We start from the raw sequence: 26,227 nt of genomic DNA, 5'->3' as shown, positions 1-26,227 counted from the left end.
GGGGGGGCAGCTGCCCCCCTGTTGTTTCAAAACGTCGCGAATTCGGGCAAAATCTTGCAATTATTAGGGCAAAAATTGCTATATGAAAAGCTTCAAAATTGCATGAATTAAGAAAAACTACAAATTAATATCTTTTACCTATCAAACTAAGTACGGTACAGCCTCTTATTTGCACAAGAAATATGCCGCAAAATTTTCATTTGGCACACCCGTATTGATGTATTGTATGGTGATCAAACAGTAGTACGAAATGCATTTAACCAACTGCATCATGCCAATTTGGGCAGCCACCAAAATATGTCTCTAATACTTTTGTGAAACTGCCCAAATCAAAACGCAAAATTTGCTATATAGCTAATTTTATTAATTTTTACAAATGCATCGTGTTGATTTGGGCAGCTGAAAACATGACGTTATCTAATTAGTGTGTTTATGCAACTGCCCAAATTAGCGTGAGGCAGTTTTCCCAAAATGAACAAATTCATTAATTTTTCCCATTTACTTAACTGTAGCCTATCGTTTAGATTTGGGCAACAAAAAAATATGAAATTATGTGATCATAGTCTATTTATAAAACTTCCCAAATTGGCATGATACAGTTACCTCGGCATCAAAATTTACAAAGTCTTTAATTTTTTTCATAGGCCTAATATCCATAAATGCATCATCTTGATTTGGGCAACTGCAAGATATGAATTTATATAAATCTGTTGGTGAATACTTTTATAAAACAATTCGGGTGAAGAAGTTACAGTACTTTTTCAACCATAAATGGACATAGTTAAGCAACACCACAACATTTAACAAAAAAATGTTATATACTGTACCTGTTAAACGTAATGTTAATGTTGTGGTGTTGCTTAGCTTTGTTTGGTTACTTTTATAAAACTACCAAAATTAAAATGATGCAGTTGCACCCCAAAATAAAAAATAAATATTCAGTCTGGTTTGTATATGCAACTGTGTCATGTTAATTTCACCAACATTTAAAATGCTACTGCTGAAGTACGGTATATAATACTCCTAAATGTTACTCCTACCTACCATGCCAAAGTGCAGAAGCATCGAGCAATGCACAAGCAAAGTATATTCAAAGATGAATTCAGTTATTCTATCTTGATCACTTGGGTAAGAAATTCTAGCTAGCTAGTGATCTTGTTATGTTAGTTTTTCACTGTTATCATGCACCGCATAGGCTACATTATATTTGGGCAATTTCTATAAAAGCGTGCAGATTTGGGCAAATTTACGTTCTGCCCCCCCCAATGTGATATACACTTAACTTCAATTGTAAACCTAATCGTGAAAATGGATTTAGAAGCTCAAACAATTTCTACTGTTGCTTTACCTACTTTCAAATTGAAATAGAAATTCTCACGATCAGCAAAATTAAGACGGGAGTTTTCAACAAGTGTGGCACTGGCATCACCTGCAGTAGCAACCAACAACTTACAAGGCGTTGCCGTGGCAACACCAAGTGGTGGAGATCTTTTTGAATTTAAAAAATAAACGAAGTACAGCAGAAATACTGTGAATTTGAACAAATCAACAATAATTTTTAAGTCTGACAAAAGATGTTAACGTTACTTATAAAACAAATGAACAGATAGAACGATGTCCGTTGATAATAACCGCCAGGACAGAAAAGAATTTAACCAGCGATTGACATTTGGCAGTTTTCAATTATGAAAACAAAAACCAACAAGAGTTTAAACAAGTAAAAATAAAAAATAAATCAGCAAACAATCATGTGTATAGAAATCTACACACAGCGAAATGATATAACGTCATGAGAATTTTTTTATTTTGAAAAAATATCTAAAAAAGCATTTTTGAAGGCATTGGCTAATTACAGACTAGAAATTTGATTTTGAAGGCTTTTGTTGACACTTCATTTTTCAATAAGATAGTCGTTTTTATGAGTGATCGAAACGTAGAAGGAAAATAGTTTCAACTTTAGCTCAGTGGTCACTCGTTCGAATCAAGATCACGTTGCGCTAGTTCGACTCTTTCAGGATATGGTTCAGCGGCACATTAGTGGATGGAATAGCTCCCTGGCAACAACACTTCAACAATCGGAAAACTTCACTCTGCCAATCTCGGTAACCGGCCCTGCGTCAAAACCCTCTACAAGTAGACTATGGGAACGTTCAAATATTACGTAACGCCTTCGAGGGGGAGGGGGGTTATGCAAAGCGTTACGTTGGCGTCACATCGGGGGGGGGGGGGTTCAAGCAAAACGTTACGTAACGCTTTCGAGTACGGAATGGTAGTTTTTTGTGCTGAATTCGTAGTGAAAAAGCGTTACATGGGGGAGGGGGGGATTGAAAAAAGCGTTACGTTGGCGTTACATGGGGGAGGGGGGAGTCAAAAATTCGGAAAAAAAGCGTTACGTAATATTTGAACGTTCCCTATACGAAATTACCACGAATAACCTATGAAGGCTTTGTCCAGTTTGAGAAAAAAGATGCAAAAACCATCCAAACGCCAGCGAAACGTAGCCTACTTTTAACTTGTATACAAAGAGTTTATTGCTTCAAGAAAAGTTGTGCTAAAAAATTACATAAAAAATAACTGGAATGTATTGAAAAATAACAAAAATGCAAGAATTTGTAGGTGATCTGGGACAAAACAATCATCCAAGATTGATCTAACTATAATACAAGAATAGAAGCTAGAGGCATAAATATCAAATAGGTTACGATTTACGAACAACAATTATAAGAAAAAAGGAGGGTAAACTTTTTTGTTCAATTTCAATTTTATTTTTTGCTGCTGGCGCAAACATGTACAGAACGGCAAAGTAAACATACGAATTTGACACCAACAAAAGGGAAAGATGGCAAAACCCAAAAGTTTAAAATATAGGCTACCGGTACATCGATAAAACAGTGTTACCACTATCTTAAAATTGCACAGCCACCAAAACTAATAACACCAAACCTAATAACCTGTAAACATCTGGAGGATTGTTTCATGATTCAATGAAAGGATTCACAAAGAACGGCCTGCAAGTTGATCAAAATAAAAATAAAAAAACACACAAGCAATAAAGCAGTTTAAAATTGAGGAGAATGACAGCTACATCAGCCTATCTTGTTTCAACGTAATTTGCCGATGCTTGACATTTGTCACATTACCTACCGCCATGGGCTCCGTTAGAGGGGGGCCGCGGGGGTGATTACCCCCCCACCAATTGGAGTGGGGGGGTAACTAGTGTAAAATTACCCCCCCACTAATGTAAAGATAAAAATTTAATTTTTATATTTTTTCTACTTTTGTGTTTTATTTTCATTTTTTTATTTTGTTGCACAACTTTTAAGTTGTTTGCTTGGAAACTCCGACTCGCAAGACAACGCAAATATGCAATAGAGACCTGCATAATGCTATGGGAATTGTTCAGGAGTTCTGTAGTTTGCAAAATCAATCTGGCAAGTTCAAAATCGCCCTATAGGGAGAATCCCACAATGGCTTGCCGCTTGCACACTTTGTGCCAAACAAGATGGCTGACACGTGTACCGGCCATTTCTTCAGTGTTGTCAAACTACGAAGCCTTGCTAAACACACTTCAAATTTTCAACAATGCGAAATCATCTGGCCTTTATTCCCAATTATTGCAAAGCAACACATTCTTTGCATTGCAATTGTGCCAAGTTTTATTCAACCACTTGAAAAGATAACTGGCCTGTTGCAGATCAAGTCTTATACCATCACCGACATGATGGAGCTGGTTGAAAACTCAAAAGTTAATTACCAGAGTCTTAGAAATGAAAAACAATTTATGCAGTTATACAAGGAATTTCAGCAGCAAGTAGATAGCTTAGGCTTAGCTAAAGTCCAAATTTCAAGAAAGCGCTGTGAGCAAAGTGCTTCCCATGACCTCGCTTCTCATTACAGAAGGCGGTTCTATGCATCTATTGACATCATAGTGCAAGGCCTCACCCACCGCTTCAATGGCGAAGAAATTAAAACTCACCAAATGCTTGAAGTTTTAGTATCTGGCACAGTCAAAGACAGTGCTGTTACAGCGTTGGAACGATATGGCTTCGACGTGAAAATTTTGGGCCAAGATTTAAGCCACTTCCATCAGAAATTTGGGCCGACCAAGTATGTGTGCGATGTTCGAAACAAGTTAATGGGACTTAGGCCTATTATTGTCAAAGAGTGTTATACCAGTGTGGAAAAACTTGTAAAATTGCTATTGGTCAATGGCCCTTCTTCTGCAGAAGCTGAAAGATTGTTTAGCTCGCTACGCCGCTAAACATGACTCCAAAGCACGATGACTGCTTCAAGACTCAATTTCATTGTCATGTGCCATGCCCATTAAGTGTATTTGGATGAACTAAGTGTAGATGAAATCGGCAAAGAATTTTTTTTCAACAATGCACAAAGATTTAAAGTCTTTGGCGACTTCTGACTGTTCTGCTTAGAATAGAAGCAGAGTGCACACAGTGTTTTGTTTGAATTGAGGTGTTCGTTTATAATGTTATTTCTTTGTATTACCTGGGTGTTATGGCATTTTTTGTTTAGTGTTATTTCTTATACGGCGCAGATGGTAGGCCTTCCTGTAGTATCGATCAAGAATAAGATGTCTCCTTATTTTCAGTTGTTGTGAAAGTTAATGCATTTTAGCTTCTTTTTTCTGAGTTGAATGTAGGCCTAACCCTGGCCTCGATGCTGAAACGTTTCATTTCACTGTGGATGTTATGGCACAGGTTGTCGTGCTGTAGCCTATTCATGTAATTGTAAATTAAGTTTTATAGATTATAGCTTTGACCTTAACGCTTTTGGCCTTTTAAATCTAAACTTTTAGCGTCTGAAGCGCAAAATTTGGAGGACTTGAGCCAAGGAAGAATACAGAGAGGGATTTTTGTACGTCCCCACTTCCAGTCAAAATTGTCTAAAAACCTCAAAAACATGTGGCAAATGTTAAAAAGCTTTTGCTCGTGATTTCAGATTCGTTGAAAGAATTTTTCGATTTTAAATCGTGCTGAAAGGCAAAAATTTTGCGCCTTCGGCGCGAAACATGCAGCCTAAGACGCTGTATAAGACATTGGAGCTTTCAGTAATGCGAACGAGGTCTGGGGAGCAACCTTCCAGAAGTATATGTGATGTGATAATCCAATAAGCCATTGTCGATGTCAAAACATCGTTCCCGCCCCTGCTTAAATTACCCCCCCCACTCTCAGGAAGTGTCCGGAGCCCCTGCCTACCGCAACAAACTAGTTCTCTTCTACATTGACACAACACGCACAGAAGTTGAATCAATGCAAAAAAGAACTGATCCGCTGAAACACTGATTTCGACTGACCAAAGTCCAAGTCAGCAACAACAAGATGTCCAAACAGAAGTTAAAAATACATATTCAAACTAGCCTATACAGAAAACTAGTCCTCTTCCACATTGACCCAACGTGCGCCGACGTTGAATCAATGTAAAAGATGACAGCGACTGACTAGATATATGATGCAATGATCGAGAGACTAAAGTCAGAATCAGAAATCGAAGATACATTTATAAATTAGCTTCAGAGCACAGTTTTAAAACATTTGTTTCAAGACAGGTGCTCACTCATTTAATTAAAGTTTCCAATGTTCAAAATAATCTGCAATTACAATTTATCAGGCAATGTCTGTTTTTTTTAACATGTGGGCTTCGATAACACACATAGGCTATTACGTGAAAAATGTGTAGAAAACAATAAAGAATTTCACCAGGTCTCTACATTTTATTTCCTCGTGGGAAAGTGATATTTTTTACTTTGATGATCAAAAATATAACATGCACCTGAATGAGGGCTCAATTCAAATTCAATTTGATTGAACAATTCATTTGAAACAACTCCAAAGAAACTCCATCATTCTGGCATACCGAAGTCACTCGCATGCCATCAAGACCATTTTCATATCATTTCCACTACATTTTTCATCATGCTTATAGTCACCAGTGATGCCGAAGTTAGTGGAGAATTGGGGGGGATAAATCAAAATTTTATCAAAGTTTAGACGATTTTGAACATTGGGGGACGCATACTTTTATACACAATTTTAGTGGTTCTGGTCTTAAGTTTATTAAACAATCATCGGACCTCGGTAAATTACCTGCTTACAGCATAATATACAGACAAGAAATCGTGGAGATAAAAGCGCTACCAATGCTCTTGTGAATGACTGCTGCAAGATAAAGAAACAAGCAAAGAAAAATTGGTACCTCCAGCGGGATTTGAACCTATGAACTTCCAATGAATATTTAGTTTTTCCAAAAAATACAGAAGTTATACTTTTCTTCTTGCCCTCTCCTTCACTAGAATCATTACACTTAGTGCGCTATAGGACAAAGTCACTAGTCAGGAGATTGAAAACAATCGAAGCTACAGAAGAACATCTGCAAATTTATGACAAAAATGCTAACTTTCAAACACATCACAAGAACTTGTTACAACCAAATTGCGTCTTACGGTAGTGCGCATTGAAAATACATTAGCACTGTCATTTATGCTGACCTCATTAACCGTATCTGTCTCTGGCGTAGACCTTATGGTCTCGCCCTCTGCTAATTCAGCAATTTCACATAGAAGCAGTAACGCTAGAAACCTGAGATTTCTTGACTTTTACTTTTTTTTCTTGCCCCAACTTTTAATCCCGATTATGTTGGTATCGGATAATTGTGAAGTTTACAATAAACCTTTTGTCACAGCCAGTTATGAAATGCAAGAAATTTCCTGATATTCAATAGCTTGATTGACAGTTTACTATTAGCGTGCGGTTTCATTTTGTGTCTGTCAGTCATAACACGACGGCGCTAAAATTCCATTCTCTACCCAGGCAGCAAAATCCGTCATTTTTACATTGATTCAACGTCGATTTTGCTGTCTGGGTACTGGGTAGGGAGTTGGTCTTTGACGCGATATGAGTCATTCTTTGCTGGCAGACATCAATTAGGAAGGTAATTTATTATTTGCGCAAATTGCTTTGTAGTGCAAAAAGTGCATGGAATACTGCTTGCACAGAAACGGAAAAACAAAATTGATGAAATTCTGTGTTCTATGCAAGAGGACTTTCAAAATAAAATGTGAACTGGGAAATTTGACCAAGAAATGGCGAAAATAGGTCAAAAACCGAGTCTTCATCACCTTTTCTACCTAAAATACACAATCACGAATATATTTTGCGAAATATATTGATTGAAGTGATAGATAAGGCTTTTGACCAACGGCATACTTTATCCCGTTGTTATTTGATATAAGCCGACGGAGTAATTAGCAATAAGAGAGACGTAGACCTGATGGTCTCGGCCAGTAACTCTTGACGTCAAAAGGAAGCAGTAACAGATAGGGTTAAGAATATTTTGGTGAATGTTGCAACAATGCTAGCATTTAACCTTTCATGTCCCAAAGTATTTCTCAGCCAGGTTTTCAATCTACGAAAATTGGAAAATGACCTCTCACAAGCAGCAGAGCTTACCACGCAAAAAGAGGATCTTAATCAGCTGGAGTATTTGAGAATAGAGAGAGGTTTTTCCAACTCGGACAATGCCTGAGAAGCTCTTTTAGCATTGTAGCCTACAGAGATTTTGCTCCTGTTGCCTTGCTGAAATGAATCAATTTGATAACTCATTGATTGTCTATTCAGCTCTGGATAATTTTGACCATTTCAGGAACTAAACCGGTCTTGAAAATCCGTGCAAGTTCTTTATACTTTGCAGAATCGGAATTCAGGCTACTTTCAAACCATTCGGTCAGTTCAGAGGTAACTCTGTCCATGAACTGATTGTAAAGTATTTTATAACTTAATGCAGTTGAGTGTCTGCAGTAGCTGCCATCGAGCCTCCACCCAATCTTTCAGAGACTCTTCTTTGCCGTGGTGCTTGCAAAGGCGTGATAACATTAGCAGCAAATTTTTCCGGAAGTAAAACTGCATTTTTGTAATTGTTTTCAAACTCCAAATCACAATATTTCTCTCGAGTGATTTTCACGATCTGAAACAGCTCTTCATCACCAGATCGAGTCAATGTCGAGTTTTTCTCCTTGCAGCGTGATACTAAATTGCTCTATAGCCTAAGTGCCGAAGGCTTCAAAATCAGCACAAGTCCCAAATACGTTTCTGCAGTTTTTTCATTACTGCAGTGCAGTGGCCTGGTCCAACTCGTCCTTAATACCTTCAATGAAGGTCCTTCATTGTCTAGCGTCAAGTCCAAAACAATTTAAAACTGTGATCAAACATCAATAAAAGAAAAACAACAGCAATTTGAGATGCTTGCAAACAACTAAATCGAAGTAGCCTACAACTTCATACCAACTAATTTTTTTCTGAATTATTGGGGGGGGGGGGGGTGCTGTCAAAATATTGGGGGGATATAATATATCCCCCCATCCCCCCTACTTCGGCACCACTGATAGTCACCCCTTTAATATCATGCTCAAATAATAGCCCAATTAATGTAGGCCTAAATTCCTGAACCCATCACTTATCAATTACAATTTTAAAACCATACCACTGTAGTTGCTGCAAACACTTTACTTCATTTAAACGAAACACTGTGTAGCATATATAGTTCTTTTTGTATTATAAGCTCAGTAGCCTACCGTACGTTTATTCTTAAATGCTCGTGTTTTTTTATTTTTTTTTATTGGTTGTAAGGTTTCAGTTCGGTTGGTTGGTTTTGAATATTTATCCTCGGACTGACAAAACCTTGATTGGTTAGCCTATTCTTAGTAGTTTCGCATACTTGTAGAGGCTCTTGACGCAGAGCCGGTTACCGAGATTGGCAGATACCGAGTGAAGTTTTCCGATTGTTGAAGTGTTGTTGCCTGGGAATTATTCCATTTACTAGGTGCCGCTCAATGGAGAGCAGTCCTGAAATGCGTTCCAGCGCAGCGTGATCTTGAGCCGAGCCAACTGGTTCTTTCAAATAATTCATCTATTTCAAACTGTTTGGTTTGGTGGCCGTGGTTAACCGTATCTGTTACTGGCGTAGACCTTATGGTCTCGCCCTCTGCTAATTCAGCAATTTCACATAGAAGCAGTGACGCTAGAAACCTGAGATTTCTTGACTTTTAGTTTTTTTTCTTGCCCTAACTTTTAATCCCGATTATGCTGGTATCCGATAATTGTGAAGTTTACAATAAACCTTTTGTCACAGCCAGTTATAAAATGCAAGAAATTTCCTGATATTCAATAGCTTGATTGACAGTTTATTATTAGCGTGCGGTTTCATTTTGTGTTTGTTATTCATTACGCGACAGCGCTAAAATTCCATTCTCCACCCAGGCAACAAAATCCGTCATTTTTACATTGATTCAATGTCGATTTTGCTGTCTGGGTAGGGAGTTGGTCTTTGACGCGATATGAGTCATTCTTTGCTGGCGGACATCAATTAGGAAGGTAATTTATTATTTGCGCAAATTGCTTTGTAGTGCAAAAAGTGCATGGAATACTGTTTGTACAGAAACGGAAAAACAAAATTGATGAAATTCTGTGTTCTATGCAAGAGGACTTTCAAAATAAAATGTCAACTGAGAAATTTGACCAAGAAATGGCGAAAATAGGTCAAAAACCGAGTCTTTATCACCTTTTCTACCTAAAATACACAATCACGAATATATTTTGCGAAATAAATTGATTGAAGTGATAGATAAGGCTTTTGACCAAAGGCATACTTTTTCCCGTTGTTATTTGATATAAGCCGACGGAGTAATTAGCAATAAGAGAGACGTAGACCTGATGGTCTCGGCCAGTAACTCTTGCCTCCAAAAGGAAGCAGTGACAGATACGGTTAATTTACTTTCATTTACGTAACCTTTAAATCTGCATTGCATGCACGTTTTAAACTTGTGTGGTTTTGCCACTTTTTCCTTTTATTGGTTTTGTTCCCGTTCACTGTTTGTAACTTTATCATTGCTGATGTTTTCAGACAAGGAAAAATAAATTGAATTGAATTATTTTTCATTGGAACAGCAAGCCAGTCTTGTGTTTTTATTACACTTTTTTTCTTCTCCATATACTTTACGGAGGGAGGTGAAGTCGCTGATGATTTGGTCGGCGGCTTGTTTTTCAGCACTACGTCAGCAAAAAATGAAGCTGATCACATTTCCAAAAAGTATAACGAAGTAATTTAATCGCAACAAGAAATATGAACTAAAGTAAAAAAATAAAATAAAAACAAACTGAACTGAAGTAGGCTACCTGTGTCGATCGTTTTTATAAACTACTATTAAAACTCGATAAAAAATATTCTCAACAATATCAGTGAACCATGACGCAAATGTGTTCAGCAGTCCGTGTCAGTGATTTGCAAAAATATTTTGCAGTGTAGGTCATATCAAGGGTGAAATGTGCCCTGTGTTTCTTTAGTTTAGAGCAGCGTTCCAGTTGTATAATTGTGTTGAAATCAGATTGAGAAAGCCTCTTTGAAATAGCTTGACCCTGGTAGTTTCACATAGTAAAGGCTTTGAACCACTGACACAGGCCAGTCACTGAGTTTGACAGTTTTAGTGAAGTTTTTGATTGTTGAAGTGTTGTTGGCAGGGAAATATTCTATCCATTATGTGCCGCTGAATGGAGAGCAGTCCTTATAATGTGTTGTGCTCACACCCTAAAGAGTCGAATCAGTGCTGCTTGATCTTGAAGCTTCTTTGTTCACGAATTTAGATTTTTTGTATGGTATTTTAATTTTTTTTTTTAGGACCCAAGTTTTAATATTTGTGTTGCCTGTAAATTTGTGTAATTAGTTTTGTTTATAATTAAAATGGCTACTTTAAATAAAGTATTGAAAACTGACACTTTAAAAACTTTGAATAATGTCATTCGAAATTTTTCTGTTTCATCTCAGGTATGAAATTATTTACATATCATAAAAATAAGCATTGCATGGTGTGAATGTGAATAATTTAGAATGTATAACTGTGCATATATTTTTGAACCATTTATTTTTAAAGTTTTATTGTTTATATATTGCATGGATACGGTAGTCAATAGTCATATACAAATTAACTCATCTTCTGAAAATTGTTTATATAGTTACCGGTACATATGTATTGCAATTATTGCTAATTTATATAATATAATGGTATGTACCATACATGATATTATCATATGGTTTGAATATCACAAACTTGAATGACCTGCTCCATATGCGTGAGACTTAAATGAAGTAAGAGTTGGCTATTTCCTTACCAGGCCTCTAAGCTCTTGGCGGCCATGGCCAGTCATTAAATGACTCCAAAACTACTACTCCAGAGGTAATGTTTAGTTGCCAGCTTTCACAAGCCTACATTTCTTCACTCCATTGATATTTCAAAGATGTTTTCTCCACTTGTATTTGTACGTTAACATCTGCAATCTTTTTTCACAAACAAGGCAATGTCCCTAACATGCTGATAAGAAATAGTGCTGATAAAAGTTTAGAAAAAAACCTGTGACTGTGACATTTGGCTCAGACTGCGACATATGGATTGCATTTCTTATTATATTTGATATATTTATATTAGTATATAATTGTCATAGTGAAAATCTAAAAGTATTTTCTTTTTTTAATCAGAACAACTACAAGGTGTCAGTTCTTGGAGCTTCCGGTGGCATTGGGCAGCCCATGTCTTTGCTATTGAAGCAAGCTCCCAAAGTAACCCACCTTGCTTTGTATGACATTGCTCACACTCCTGGTGTAGCTGCTGATTTAAGCCACATTGATAGTCCTGCTCAAGTCACTGGTAAGATGCTTTTTTGATTCATCAAAACAGCATTGGCCACTTTGTAATCCCACCTCAGAACCGGACTATTTCAGGCTTTTAAGTAAAATGCATGTGTTTTTGTCAATCTAGAGCAAGGGTCTCAAACTCAAATTGCTCTGAGGGCCAAATGAACACTTGTAAATAGACTCGAGGGCCGCACCACACAATAAGAAGTCAATTGTCTCTCCATGAGCTTGGTGGTTACGCGCTCCACTTAAGATCAAGCGGCACTGGTTCGGCTCTCGGGGTGTGCACTTGAGCAACACATTTCAGAACTGCTCTCTATTCAGCGGCACCTAATGGATGGAATAATTCCTGACAACAACACTTCAACAATCGAAAAACTTTACTCTGCCAATCTCGGCAACCAAGCCTGCGTCAAAACTTAAAAGCCTCTACAAGTATGCGAAACTACCAGGAATAACCTATCAAGGCTTTGTTAGTCCGAGGGTAAAGATTCAAAACAAACCAATAAACAAAATAACACAGTGAAAACGCAATAAAAAAGATACTGTACAGTAGTAAGAACACACCAAGAACGTTAGATCGCAAGAAAAATTAGTAAGAACAAAGAGATAGAAAAACACTGTACTAACGCAAAAAAACCAAAAAAAAAACAACAGAAAACATGTAAATGAAACGACGAACTTGGAGAGCTAAAATCTTGCAATCAACTTTCAAAAAACGCAAAAAAAACTAAACTGTTGAAGAATTGACTTCAGCAATTGTACCAAAGTTACTATTGCAATTATGACACAATGAGTGAATAAGCAATGTGATTGAGATGTAACAATATCGAGTTTCCCGTACGCAAAAATGGCGCGACAGTAGTGTTAAAAAGTCGTCTGAAGTTTGATGGGCATTTTCAGGTTTTTGGAGCATTTTATCTTTCTATATATATAGAAAAATATGTACTGTGATTATGATTTATTTCAAAGTTTAAAAATGCATCGTGGGCCGCACCAAAAGTCCTCGAGGGCCGCATGTGGCCCGCGTGTTTAAGACCCTTGATCTAGAGTTAGTGAATAACTGTACACATTACGCACAAGCAACAAACAAGTTTAGTGTGGCGTGCAATAGCAGGCCTCGAAATTAGTTTTTTTTGACGGCGGACAAACGTGTCCGGTTTGAGCAGCTATCTCGGCGGACAATTTAAGTCTCACGGCGGACACACCAGTTTTAGCGTCGATCATCATGCTTAATCACTTGATAATTCTTCATTATTTGAGAGCTTTAGCTACGATTTAGAAGGCTTTTCAAAATTTCAGCGAAGGCTTTCATCAGACCAACGAGGTGCGCTTGAAGAGTCAAAGCGCGGTGTAGCTGCTTAATACGCCGCATAACTGATTAACTTCCACCGAACGAGGTCGTGTGGATTTTTGCGTCACAATGCTCTGGGCGCGAGTCGGAAAACTTCTACGCTAACGCCACTATTTTCTGCTGTGCAAAGTTTCACTAGGCATTTTTCTTTAGGTTTATTTTTGCGTGGTAGGCTATGTGAGCGAAAGTGAATTTTCTATGGGCCTTTTCTTTCTTGCTGTAATACCAAAACTTGACAAATTTTTCTTCAACTTGCTGTAACAGCCTACTCGTATAATCTAATTTTGTAACCAACCTTGCCTTATCAATATTACTCGGAGATTAAAGGCAGACATTGTGACGTAAGACTTGAACTTGCGCGTGCTCCCATCGATTGTTAGCGAACAATTCACCTTTGTTACGCTGATTCAATGTCATCAATCGTTGAAGCAACATCAAAATTGACAGATTTTCAGCTTGAATGAAAGCTAAGTGATACAGTATTCACATGCTCTAGATGCACGCTAGAACGCGCGGAAATTATATTCTCACAACAATTGTTCATGCTATGCAATGACGATTTGTATCGCTAGTTTCTGTGTTATTTCTTGGCGGACAAATATGACCGATCTAGAGGGTACTTCCCGCGGACATCATATGCTGTGACGGCGGACATGTCCGCCGTGAATTTCGAGGCCTGAATAGGCAATAACTTTAGTGTGGCGTGTAGAAACAAGTATTCTTTCTGGCAGTCAGAAAAAGGCTGAATACTCGCTAGCACAACGAGCAATTATGGTTCTCTAACCATAACGATGTAGCCTCCATGCTAGCCATTAACACTCTGCAATCAACTACCGGTATATGTTTCTTTGCAACCGATTGCAGCAAGAATTGACAGCGATAAATAGGATTAGGATGGACACATGCTTTGCTCATGGGGATGGATGCATTGTCATGTAATTCCCATGCCTCCCCTTGTTTTAGCTACACTTGTTAAATGCAAGAGTAGCTAAATGATGCAAAGTGAACCTCCATATTGGTTCACCTACCTCAGCACATCTAGTAGAGACATAATTTGCAACATTTTTTTTGCATGAGTTCTGTCTCTTTCTGCAGTGTTGATTTTAGACGAATTGAAACAACAAACAAGCTTGTAATGCATCAGCTTTAGTCAAACTGGTATCCATATTGAGGGTGTAAAGAATACATTGCTTGGTTGCATTTGGCACCAACTCAGGACCATTTTGTGTCACTGTAAAATCATCTTTTGTAGTTTGAGACAGGATTGTTCAGGTTTCAGGGCAGGTGATGGAAAGCCAGTTTATCATCCATCCATATATGCTTAAATAGTGCAAATTCTCTGAAAAGGGCTTCCTTTGGCTTTACTTTTAGATTCTCTTCACTTTTCAGTATTAAACTCATATAACAAAGTCTGCAAACAGGTACAGTAGTCCCCATTTATTAAACCCTCCTCAGACCGGACAATTTGGGCTTATTAAGCTGAGGACATTTTGAATTACCCACATAGGAGTGAATGGTTAATTCCAGATTGGACCAAGTTGGACTTAATAAGTGGGTGGGCCTGTTGATCCGGGCTTAATAAGGATGGACTGCTGTACTTTATATACAAAGTTTCAACATTGACAGTACTTTTTAAAGTTATTTTTTTGTTCCAAAGTTTTTTCAATATCTATAACTACCGTACTTAGCCTTCAGGCCACGCTTACACTCTGCTGTACATTTCATTGAATTTGATATTTCAGGACACGAAGGCCCCGTACAACTTGAAGCTTGCCTTAAAGGCTCTCATGTAGTTGTCATACCTGCAGGAGTGCCCCGAAAGCCAGGTGAACCATTCTTTAGCTATTGAAATCGTTTAATTTTAATCAACGATTTTAACTACATTTGATATGCCTTGATAAGGATTTCTTCATTACAGTATAAGAGTATGTGCTTTCAACTGACATTCTTGTTGACGTAGGGACGTAGGTCGTAGAGTACCGGTATATACTTTCTCGCGATCATTAAACAAGCGCAATTGACTTATTGTGGAGCATTAAAGGTTTCTATTTCAAGTTCGTTTGGTGTCTTGTTGGTGATATTGCGCTTTGCCTCGTATGCTCATTGTAAAATTACCTAAAATACGTTTTCTTTTATTATCATAAAGTATTTTAAAAGTTATGTAACTTTTTGTTTATTTTCAATGACTTTATAATTTTACTTTAAATCATAGTTCTAGTATTTAAAGTTTGCGGTATTGTCTTCTTTGTTTAGGAATGACTCGGGATGACCTGTTCAACACGAACGCAAGTATTGTCGCTGAGCTCTCCAAAGCCTGCGCAAAGTTTTGCCCAACAGCTTTTATCTGCATCATATCCAATCCTGTAAGTTTTGAATAAAATTGGTGGTCGTTGCTTGCTCAAGTTTTCAACGATGTTAACATGCAGTATATATATATATACTGTGTATATATGGGATAAGTTAACATACTTGTCGCTTGTGTTGTGTGCTTTTATTTTTATTATTTTGTTATTCTGAGTGCGGTTGCGGCGCAGATTGCACAATTTGCTTCTCCAATATGAGTGCGGCTTACAACAGCATAGCCGGGATTGTTATGATCTTTAGACAAGTGCAGGTTAACAACATTTGTATTGCACCACACTCACACGGACAACCACGCTCGAAGACGCTGTATGTGACAATAGGAAAAAAAACTTCCATGTGGTAATTAATAGCCTATTCCCTTTTAAGGGTCTGCTACTATTCGGTGAGTCCGATTCGGTGAGTTCCTAACCTCTAACTCCTAACCCCTAACCCTAAAACGGCAATGATAATTTAGGCTACGGTACCCGATAATTTAAAAAAAAAATTTAAAAAATCACGAATAGGAATCGGACTCACCGAAACAGGCCATTCCGCCTTTTAAAAGTGAGTAATTATCTAGGCAGCAGTGCTTTTGAAGACAGGGTATAGTGCAATGTGGAAGGCCATTTAAGAAAGAATTAAATATTTATCCCGTGACGTTATACAAGTGCATGGATTAAAGTTTATCATACATCAACGGTGATAAATTGTTAACAGCTACCACAGAACTGTAATATTGGCATACCGACACGTGAAGTGAACAGTGAGTTACGATTGTCAAGCTGTGTCTGCACAAATTCATTATTTTAGGTGAATTCTACGGTTCCCATCTGCTGCGAAATGTTCAAGAAATGTGGTGTCAAAGATACAAGCAAGATCTTTGGAGTTACGACCTTGGACGTGGTCCGATCCAATGCTTTTGTTGCTGAAGCGAAGGCAAGCTGTTCTTTACTTCACATTGATAATTAATTAGGAATTACCATTGCAAAACAACATAAGTTACGACGTCTTGGTTCTCTTATGAAAACTGTTTAATGCATGAAAATAGTTTTAGCGTTCAATGCGAAACGTTCTCCAAAGAATCACACATTTTCAGAGCTTGGACGTCACAAATGTTGATGTCCCCGTCATTGGGGGCCACGCTGGGATCACCATCATCCCACTCATGTCCCAGGCTAAGCCAGAAGTTAACTTTGAGGAGAAGGCTCTCAAAGCAATCACTGAGCGCATACAGGATGCAGGAACTGAAGTTGTCAAAGCTAAGGCCGGAGCGGTAAGTTTTGCAAATGTTCTTGAACGCAACAAATCAAAACCGCACTCGTCATATCGAACAATAATTAACTAAGAGATATTCTAATATTTAATGCGACAATACGAGAGAAGCCTTTTTTTAAACAGTTTTCATTGTTTTGCTACGATCACGTATCTGTACAAACGTTTTTTTATTTATTCAGAGTAGTTATGGTACTGGTAGTACACTATATATCAATAAAGTTCTATTCTGTTTGCTTGCCTTGTTCATTTAGTCGCAAAGTGATATATACAAAATTGTATAAATGATAACGAGTGACCTTTATGCTTCATAGTTTCGATTTTTTGGGATTCTTTTCTTTCTCAAATATGCAAACAAGAAACGTTGAAGTAATGCAAGGTTTCGTTTCTTTAACGCAATATTATCGCGACTTATCAGGGATCAGCTACTCTCTCTATGGCTTATGCTGGGGCGAGATTCGCTTGCTCTGCTTTGGAAGCTCTATCCGGCGCTGAAGATGTGGTGGAATGTGCGTTTGTCAAATCGAACGAAACCGATGCGACATACTTCTCAACGCCGTTGGTACTAGGGGTGAGTCTCAAGCGTTTAATTCTAACTTGAATTTCTATTCAATAGGCTAATATATTGTGTAATTGTGTTCAAACTTTTTGCTACCGCTGAAGGCAATGTCGTCGTTTCAGCATGTTCTGCTGACAGCTGCACTTTCCCAAGTACCAAAATGGTCTTTTTACATTGCTTCAACGCCGCAATGAAATTTGAAACTTGGTTGCACCAGGGATTTTTTCAATTTACAGCAGAAGACAATTTAGGTTGCAAAACTTTTGCTGACATGTCTGTATTTAGTTTTTACAATTTGTGTTCTGTATGTTTAGACCTTGGTTTTCAAGCCCTTGCATGCTTCATATGCTCAAAATTTCGTTTTTTAAATTCACGCCCTGACCAGTTTCGACAAAACCAGCGTGATATTAACCCTACTAACATTATTTAATATTTAAATGTGATTATGAACAAACGACATTCACTGCATTAAGTCTAAAATAGCATGTGAGAGTTTCTGCTATGTATCAATTTAAAAACCAAGTGATTTTTCGGCTTTAGGCTGATTGCGAAGCTAAGCAAGTCATTTATTGTTACGTCACAGCCCAACGGAATCAAAAGTAACCTTGGTATGGGGAAGTTGTCTACATACGAGCAGAGTCTTGTAGATGCTTGCGTACCAGAGCTGCAAAAGTCAATCAAGAAAGGAGAAGAATTCGCTGCGGCATTCTAGAAACTAGCTCGTCATCGCGGTTTCAAGGCTATCTATACAGGCTACCAGTACAAAAGTTTATAATTGTCATTCTACTTATTGAATTATTATATGTAGGTAATAGGCTCTTGAACTGTGCGTTTGTAATATTTTTACAGGCAAAATGTATTAATTGATTGTCCTTATTTTCTCGCAGTAGAAAGTAATGTACGTGTTGAATGTATTAAAATCAATGGGAGACTTCAAAGTGGTCTGATCAGTTTGTGCTTGTGACAAATTTACAGCAGTGTGCTACGAGGTAGCCATGGTGCGTCACATAAATTGCAACTTCTTTATTTTGCTTAAAAAATAAATGGTCTTCATCTCGAAAATCAAGGTCGATCAGATGTACCTGGACCATATCGAAAGGCTACTGGAAAACAGCCAATCAGACCTTTCGCTCCACTTGGGTGATAGCTTAGGGGTTGATGTAATTATGTAAGAGCGATGAACTTGGTGTCATCACAAGGCTGAGTGGCAGGGAGGTCTAGGTGGTACTTTTAGACCCGGGCCCGGAATATTTATTGGCCCGGATTTAAAAGATTCCCCGCGACTTCAAACATTATCAAGGTTTATATAATCAGATCTAAAGGAATTGCCATCAGAGGTTAAAACAACCACTTCAACCGTCAGATGGTAAAGTACCGGGCCCCCTTCAGAGTATAGTGATTTCCCTAACCACAGTTTTTTTTTCATAGGCACGAAATATTTTTCTTTACCCATTCTTTAATTCTAAATATATTTATTTTTTGGTGGCAATCACTTCTAAGTGCTTGCGACTACTTTACAAAAAATTAATTTCAGCCGAAAACTCCAACAACTTTAAACATACCGACGAAGATCGTGATTGAGCAAGGATTTCGCGATTAGCTGAAAAATTTTAATGCCTTGGAGAATATAATATATATAATATGTAAAAATCAAATATAGTTATTACTATCTGAAGCCTTTACAAATTGTTTCACCTAACGGATCATCAGAAGGTCTGAAAAAACATGCAAACAGTAAGGAATCGATAATTCTGAAAAGATATTAAATATTACAACTGCAATTTAATCTGCAAAAAAAAACCTCTAAACCTGAATTCCTGAAAAGATATTAAATATTATAACCTTAATCCAATCTGCAGAAGAAAAAAACTTCAGAATTACTAAGGACAACCTCCATCCGTTACGACAAAGTTTCGATCAATTTGTCCCAATGGAAACCAAGCAACATGATGGCAACATCTATGACATCACAAAGAAGCAAAATGCTGTTGTGATAATCAGCGCAACCTGTAGTAACCTGAACAAAATTAATAAAAATTGTTTTTAAACCTGTAAAAACTAAATGAGATTTATATCCTGTAAAAATCAAATAAAATTTAATTTTTTCAAAATTATAACCTGTGAAAACCCAAGGAATTGTGATGATGTAACCTGTAGTGACCTGAACAAATGAAATAAAATCTGTTTATAAACCTGTAAAAATTAAATGAGATTTATAGCCTGTAAAAAACAAATGAAATTTGTTTTTGTGTTTGATGTTACATGTTTACATGTTTAGATGTTAGATGGTTTGTTTGATGTTACAATGGGCTCATTTGATGGTGCTGAGATTTGTTAGTTGGTCGGCTTGTTTCTTTTGAACGAACTTTCTGCTATTGTTGACGGAGACATGCTTGGCTTATATCGTGATGATGGTCTGGTTATTTTGCGTAATTTATCCGGCCCTAAAATTGATCGTTTGAGAAAAGATGTCATTCAATTGTTTAAACAACATGGCTTAAATATTACTGTGGACACTGGACTAATTGAAACTGATTTTCTTGACGTCTCTTTGAATTTTCTATCTGGTAAATTCTGGTCTAATAGAAAACCCAATAATGATCCAATTTACATCCATGCCCAGTCCAATCACCCACCCAACATTAAGAGACAAATCCCGACTATGATTTCAAAGCGATTGTCCGCCACATCATTTGGCCAAAATAAATTTGATAAGACCGCATCTGTTTATAGTGATGCCCTTTTGAAAAGTGGTTTTGCGGAGAGAGTTTGCTACAACCCTGCTAATAACTTACTAACATCTAGGAAAAGGAGCCGGAAAATTTTATGGTTTAACCCTCCTTTCAGCTTGCAGGTTGATAGCAATATTGGTAAGGAATTTTTCAAACTTGTTTCCATACACTTTCCACCCCATCATAGATTGCACAAAATATTCAACCGTAATACTATTAAGCTGAGCTACAGTTGTACTCCGAATGTTGCAAGCGTCATATCCTCCTACAATAAAGCAATATTGCAGGCTGATAATGTACCATCGCAGCCTGGTTGCAATTGTAGGGTGAGGCAAGATTGTCCTTTGAATGGGCAATGCTTGCAGAAGGCCGTTGTTTACAAAGCCACCATTGATAACAGCCCGAAGGTTCTTAATTACATTGGTTGTTGTGAAACTACTTTTAAAAAAACGTTTTTCCAACCATAAATGTACCTTCATGGATAGGTCTAAACGAAACAGCACCAAACTATCTAAGGCAGTTTGGGACCTTAAGGACAAGGGTGTTGATCCTAAAATAACTTGGTCCATCCACAGCTGTGCTCGGCCTTATAGTGGAGGTGGTCGTAACAATTGTGGCCTATGTTTGGCTGAAAAGCTGGACATTCTGAAGGCTGATAGTGGCCACCTTTTGAACAAGCGTTCGGAACTGGTCGGCAAATGTCGTTATAGAAACAAATTTAAACTCAAGTACTTCAAAATAAAATAAATTCCTTTTGATTTTCACAGGTTTTTTAAAAAATTTCATTTGTTTTTTACAGGCTATAAATCTCATTTAATTTTTACAGGTTTATAAACAGATTTTATTTCATTTGTTCAGGTCACTACAGGTTACATCATCACAATTCCTTGGGATTTTCACAGGTTATAATTTTGAAAAAATTAAATTTCATTTGATTTTTACAGGTTATAAATCTCATTTAATTTTTACAGGTTTAAAAACAATTTTTATTCAATCAATCAATCATTTTATTTTTCGTCATTAATGCGTCCGGGACGAAAAAGATACTAACTACAAAAATCGATATAAACCTACCAGCACGTTGACGAACGGGAAAAGATGGCAAAACCTTGAAAGGTTTAAAACGTGCCTGAATGAAAAATTATTTAGTAGGCTATATATCAGTAGTTAGCACGGCCACAAAACCCAAAAAAACAAATAGCAAAAAATAAAACAAAAACAGAGAAGCACACATGTAGTATTGAATGACAGCCTAATGAAAAGTGTTGTGGATTGAATTTGCCAGTTCCAATATTGATGTGGATGAGCAGTCATAATAATAATAATAGGATGGAGAAAGAAAACCGGACATAAAGAAACCCATCCTCAGGCAAAAGCCCGTTTCAATGTGGCCCAGGAGAGCAGGTGTTGAGCTCTTTTTATGGTTAGACTGCACATCACACAGTAGCCTCAGTATTAATTACCACATAGTATTAATTTTGTTCCGGTTACTACAGGTTGCGCTAATCATCACAACAGCATTTTGCTTCTTTGTGATGTCATAGATGTTGCCATCATGTTGCTTGGTTTCCATTGGGACAAATTAATTGAAACTTTGTCGTAACGGATGGAGGTTGTCCTTAGTAATTCTGAAGTTTTTTTCTTCTGCAAATTGGATTAAGGTTATAATATTTAATATCTTTTCAGGAATTCAGGTTTAGAGGTTTTTTCTTGCAGATTAAATTACAGTTGTGATATGTAATATCTTCTCAGGAAGTACAGGTTTAGAGATTTTTTTTGGCAGATTAAATTACAGTTGTAATATTTAATATCTTTTCAGAATTATCGATTCCTTACTGTTTGCATGTTTTTTCAGACCTTCTGATGATCCGTTAGGTGAAACAATTTGTAAAGGCTTCAGATAGTAATAATTATATTTGATTTAATTCGCTCTGCTTTGCCTTTTTGCTTGGCATTGAGCACTTTTTGTAGTATTAATAGTGTGGTACTCGATTTCGGACGTTTCTGTCCTGAAGCGCTTTGCGCTGACGCTGATTAATTTGTACGCTTACTTTGTTTGCCACAGTTGAGTTCTGTCTTGTGTACTGAGCTGCAGTTGTTTTGTTTAGTTTAACCTTTAGTAGAAGTGTTGTTTGTTGAGTTTTGTGAGTTAACCTTATTGTGTTTTAGGTTTATGCAACTTCTTAGTTAATTAAAACCAACTTTGTTTGTGTGACTAAATGTATGGTATTACAATTTAATTAACTAAGATTAGCGGCAAAGCTGGCCATGGATAAAGTGCTGAAACCTGCAAGGTTTGATGTCATCCCGAATACTCAAGATGCAGCAAAACTGTGGCGACACTGGCTTGTCACGTTTGAAAACTTCGTTGCTACTTTGCCGTCAGAGAACCTGAACAAATTGAATGTCCTCATCAATTACGTAGCAGCCGATATTTACGACTTGTTCAGCGAAGCTACTACCTATGAAGACGCCTTAAGAGTTCTTAAGGCAGCTTTCGTTAAAACACCTAATGAAATTTTTGCGAGACATGCCTTATCCACTCGTAAACAGCTTCCAGAAGAGTCCTTGGATGAATTTTTTCAAATTCTGAAGAATATGAGTAAAGATTGCAATTTTCAACAAGTAACTGCCACTGTTCACATAGATGAGGCCATTAGAGATGCTTTCATAAGCGGTATTTTAAATAGTAGTATTCGACAACGTCTCCTTGAAAATCAAACGCTAACACTTGCAAACGCATTTGATCAAGCGAGGGTTTTAGATGTAGCACGAAAAAGCTCGGAATGCTACAGAAGTCAGGATGTCGGTTTGTCGATCAATACATCATGTGTTGAAAAAGAAGAGTTTGCGTCTAAAAGTGTCGATGAATCAACTCTTTCTTTTACAAAAAGGACTTGCTTCTTCTGTGGTTCAGACTATCATCCCCGTTCGTCGTGGCCTGCTCGCGAGGCTACTTGCCACAAATGCAAGAAAAAGGGGCACTACCAGCGTGTATGTCGAGCAAAACCGAACAAGTCTTTAAACGCAACAGTTCGAAATCTTACACTTGCTACTACAAGGCCTGTTGGTGTACCTGATAGTTTAAGAAAGTCCTCCATCCACGTCGTTGTTAACGATCAACATGCGACTGCCCTCGTTGATTCGGGAAGTAGGACAATTTCATTCACTCAAGAGTGGCAAAGCGTTGCTCCTTGGAAATAACTCCGAGTCGGGAAAGCGTTTCAATGGCCACTCAGAACTTGTGTGCTGAAGTTGAAGGACATTGCATTGCCAGTATTCGTGTTGGCGATAGGCATTATCGTCTTAAACTGTTTGTTTTTCCAAACCTGTGTGCAGATATTATACTGGGACAGGATTGGCAAGCCAAACACGAAAGTGTAACGATCAAGTACGGCGGAGAAGAACCACCTGTAAAAATCTGTAACTTGACCACCTTGGATGCTCCACCACCGCCGTTGTTTCTGCATTTGTCCCCGGAATGTAAGCCTACTGCCACCAAGTCGCGTAGGTACAGTCGCGAAGATCACGATTTCATCAAGAAAGAAACTGAAAGATTACTTTCAGAAGGGATTATAGAACCAAGCAACTCACCCTGGAGAGCACAAGTGGTTGTCACAAGAAATGAACGTCAGAAAAAAAGGTTAGTCATTGACTATTCGCAAACGATAAACAAGTACACTAACCTAGATGCATATCCATTACCAAGGATAGATGATACTGTGAACAAAATTGCGCAGTATCGTGTGTTCAGTACCGTGGACTTGAAAAGCGCGTATCATCAAGTCGCTATTCGAGACGAAGATAAAAAATACACTGCTTTCGAAGCCAATGGTCGGCTTTACCAATTCCGTAGAATACCCTTCGGTGTTACGAATGGCGTAGCTGCGTTCCAAAGAATTATGGACAATTTTATTACTGGCGAACATTTATGTGATACTTTTGCGTATTTAGATAACGTAACCATTTGTGGTAAAGATCAAGCACATCACGATCAAAACCTTCATCGCTTTCTGGAAGCAGCTAAAAGTAAAAATCTGGTTTACAACGAAAACAAGTGCATATTTTCCACGACAACTTTAAGCATTCTCGGAAATGTAGTTTGTAATGGTCAAATAAAGCCAGATCCCGATAGACTTAAACCTTTACAAGATCTTCCCCCTCCCTCCAACATGAAAAGTCAAAAGCGTGTTATGGGATTATTTGCTTATTATTCACTGTGGATACGCAATTTTTCTGACAAAATCAGACCTCTTAATCAAAACAAATCGTTTCCTCTTAATTCAGAAGCATTATCAGCTTTCCAGCAGCTCAAGCGTGAAATCGAAAATTCAGTAGTTGCTTCTATCGACGAAGCACTACCCTTTCAAATTGAAACCGATGCTTCAGAGTTTGCTTTAGCCGCAACGCTTAATCAAAATGGCCGCCCAGTGGCATTTTTTTCCAGAACTTTGCAAGGGTCCGAACTGAAACATTCAGCAGTTGAAAAAGAGGCAGCCGCCATTATTGAATCCGTTCGGAAGTGGAAACACTATCTCACAGGCAAACGATTTACTTTAATTACTGACCAGAAGTCAGTTGCCTACATGTTTGACACAAAGCACAAAGGTAAAATTAAGAACGATAAAATCATGAGATGGCGCATTGAACTTTGTACTTATGATTTCGATATCATCTATAGATGTGGGAAAGAAAACGTTCCAGCTGACACACTTTCTCGTATTAAATGCATGACACTGAGTAAAAATACCTTGAAAAGTTTACATGATTCTCTTTGCCATCCAGGTGAGACGCGCATGGCCCACTTTGTGAAAATTAGAAATTTACCTTTCTCACTCGATCAAATTCGCGATGTTATCCGATCCTGTAAAACTTGTTGCGAGTGTAAGCCCCGTTTTTATCGACCCAACGCAATGCATTTGATAAAGGCTACTCAACCTTTTGAAAGACTGAGTATGGATTTCAAGGGACCCTTACCGTCTACTAATAAAAATCGATTTATACTAGTAATATGTGATGAGTACTCCAGATTTCCATTTGCTTTCCCTTGCAAAGACACAAGCACTAAAAGCATCATTATTCATCTTCAAAAACTTTTTTCCGTGTTTGGAATGCCAGCTTATGTGCATTCGGACCGAGGATCAGCGTTTATGAGCGAAGAACTGAAACGTTTCTTTCGTGAAAAAGGTATCGCTACAAGCCGAACCACAAGTTATAACCCCACTGGAAACGGTCAAGTCGAACGTATGAATGGGACCATATAGAGAGCGATCACTTTAGCCCTTAAAACACATGGACTGCCGAATAATTGTTGGCAAGACGTGTTAGATGATGTACTTCATTCTATCCGCACGCTGTTATGCACAGCAACAAATCAAACGCCACATGAACGTCTTTTTGCATATCAACGCAGGTCAACAACTGGAACTTCCATCCCTTCATGGTTGACGACGCCAGGCCCCGTTCTACTGAAACGTCACGTTCGAGCATCAAAATATGATCCACTGGCAGAGGAAGTAGAACTCATTGAAGCAAACCCCCAGTACACTCATATACGATTCCAGAACGGCAGAGAGGACACAGTTGCTCTTAAAAACCTGGCCCCAACTTATGGTGAAGAAGCAGAGATAGCAGAACCAGAGTCACAAGAGAATACGAATGCTGATGTTTCCAACTGCTTTAATGATCACTCAAGTAATAACGAAATCCACCAAGAAGTTTCTGAGAACAAGGAAAATTCATCAAGCGGGCCTACTGTTTCAAGTCCCTCAGATACCGCTACACAAGTTGAAAACGACTCACAAGGAAAGACGGAGCTTCGGCGCTCGCAAAGAACAAAAAGACCTCCTGACCGATTCAACCCATCTAATTACCTGTAATTTCAGACTATCGTGATATTTTGGCAAAACATTTTAAGGAGGGAAGAATGTGGCCTACTCGATTTCGGACGTTTCTGTCCTGAAGCGCTTTGCGCTGACGCTGATTAATTTGTACGCTTACTTTGTTTGCCACAGTTGAGTTCTGTCTTGTGTACTGAGCTGCAGTTGTTTTGTTTAGTTTAACCTTTAGTAGAAGTGTTGTTTGTTGAGTTTTGTGAGTTAACCTTATTGTGTTTTAGGTTTATGCAACTTCTTAGTTAATTAAAACCAACTTTGTTTGTGTGACTAAATGTATGGTATTACAAATAGTTTTCATTGTTTTAATATGTAAAAATGATATTCCTCTTGATTTTCTATTTTGAACGGCATGTGTCATCCTAATTTTAACAGCACA

General features: G+C 37.8%; 2 protein-coding genes across 2 annotated transcripts; both read left to right on the top strand.

Moving 5' to 3' along the window:
- The first annotated feature begins 10,685 nt into the window (after positions 1 to 10,685).
- Positions 10,686 to 18,160, top strand: LOC145775335 (malate dehydrogenase, mitochondrial-like). The gene is made up of 8 exons (XM_082586612.1): positions 10,686 to 10,830; positions 11,539 to 11,707; positions 14,791 to 14,874; positions 15,302 to 15,411; positions 16,202 to 16,327; positions 16,488 to 16,664; positions 17,082 to 17,234; positions 17,806 to 18,160. Exons 1-8 carry the CDS (start codon positions 10,747 to 10,749, stop codon positions 17,932 to 17,934), a joined length of 1,032 nt encoding a protein of 343 aa, XP_082442738.1. The 5' UTR covers positions 10,686 to 10,746; the 3' UTR covers positions 17,935 to 18,160.
- A 4,062-nt stretch (positions 18,161 to 22,222) lies between these two features.
- Positions 22,223 to 23,158, top strand: LOC145775505 (uncharacterized). Its single transcript, XM_082586801.1, has one exon. It carries the CDS (start codon positions 22,223 to 22,225, stop codon positions 23,156 to 23,158), a length of 936 nt encoding a protein of 311 aa, XP_082442927.1.
- Positions 23,159 to 26,227: the final 3,069 nt, after the last annotated feature.

This window comes from Aplidium turbinatum, chromosome 8 (genome assembly GCF_918807975.1).
Source record: "Aplidium turbinatum chromosome 8, kaAplTurb1.1, whole genome shotgun sequence".
Taxonomy (NCBI): Eukaryota; Metazoa; Chordata; class Ascidiacea; order Aplousobranchia; family Polyclinidae; genus Aplidium; species Aplidium turbinatum.
Note: the sequence above shows the minus strand (reverse complement) of the source record. Positions and strands in the feature narration are given on the sequence as shown.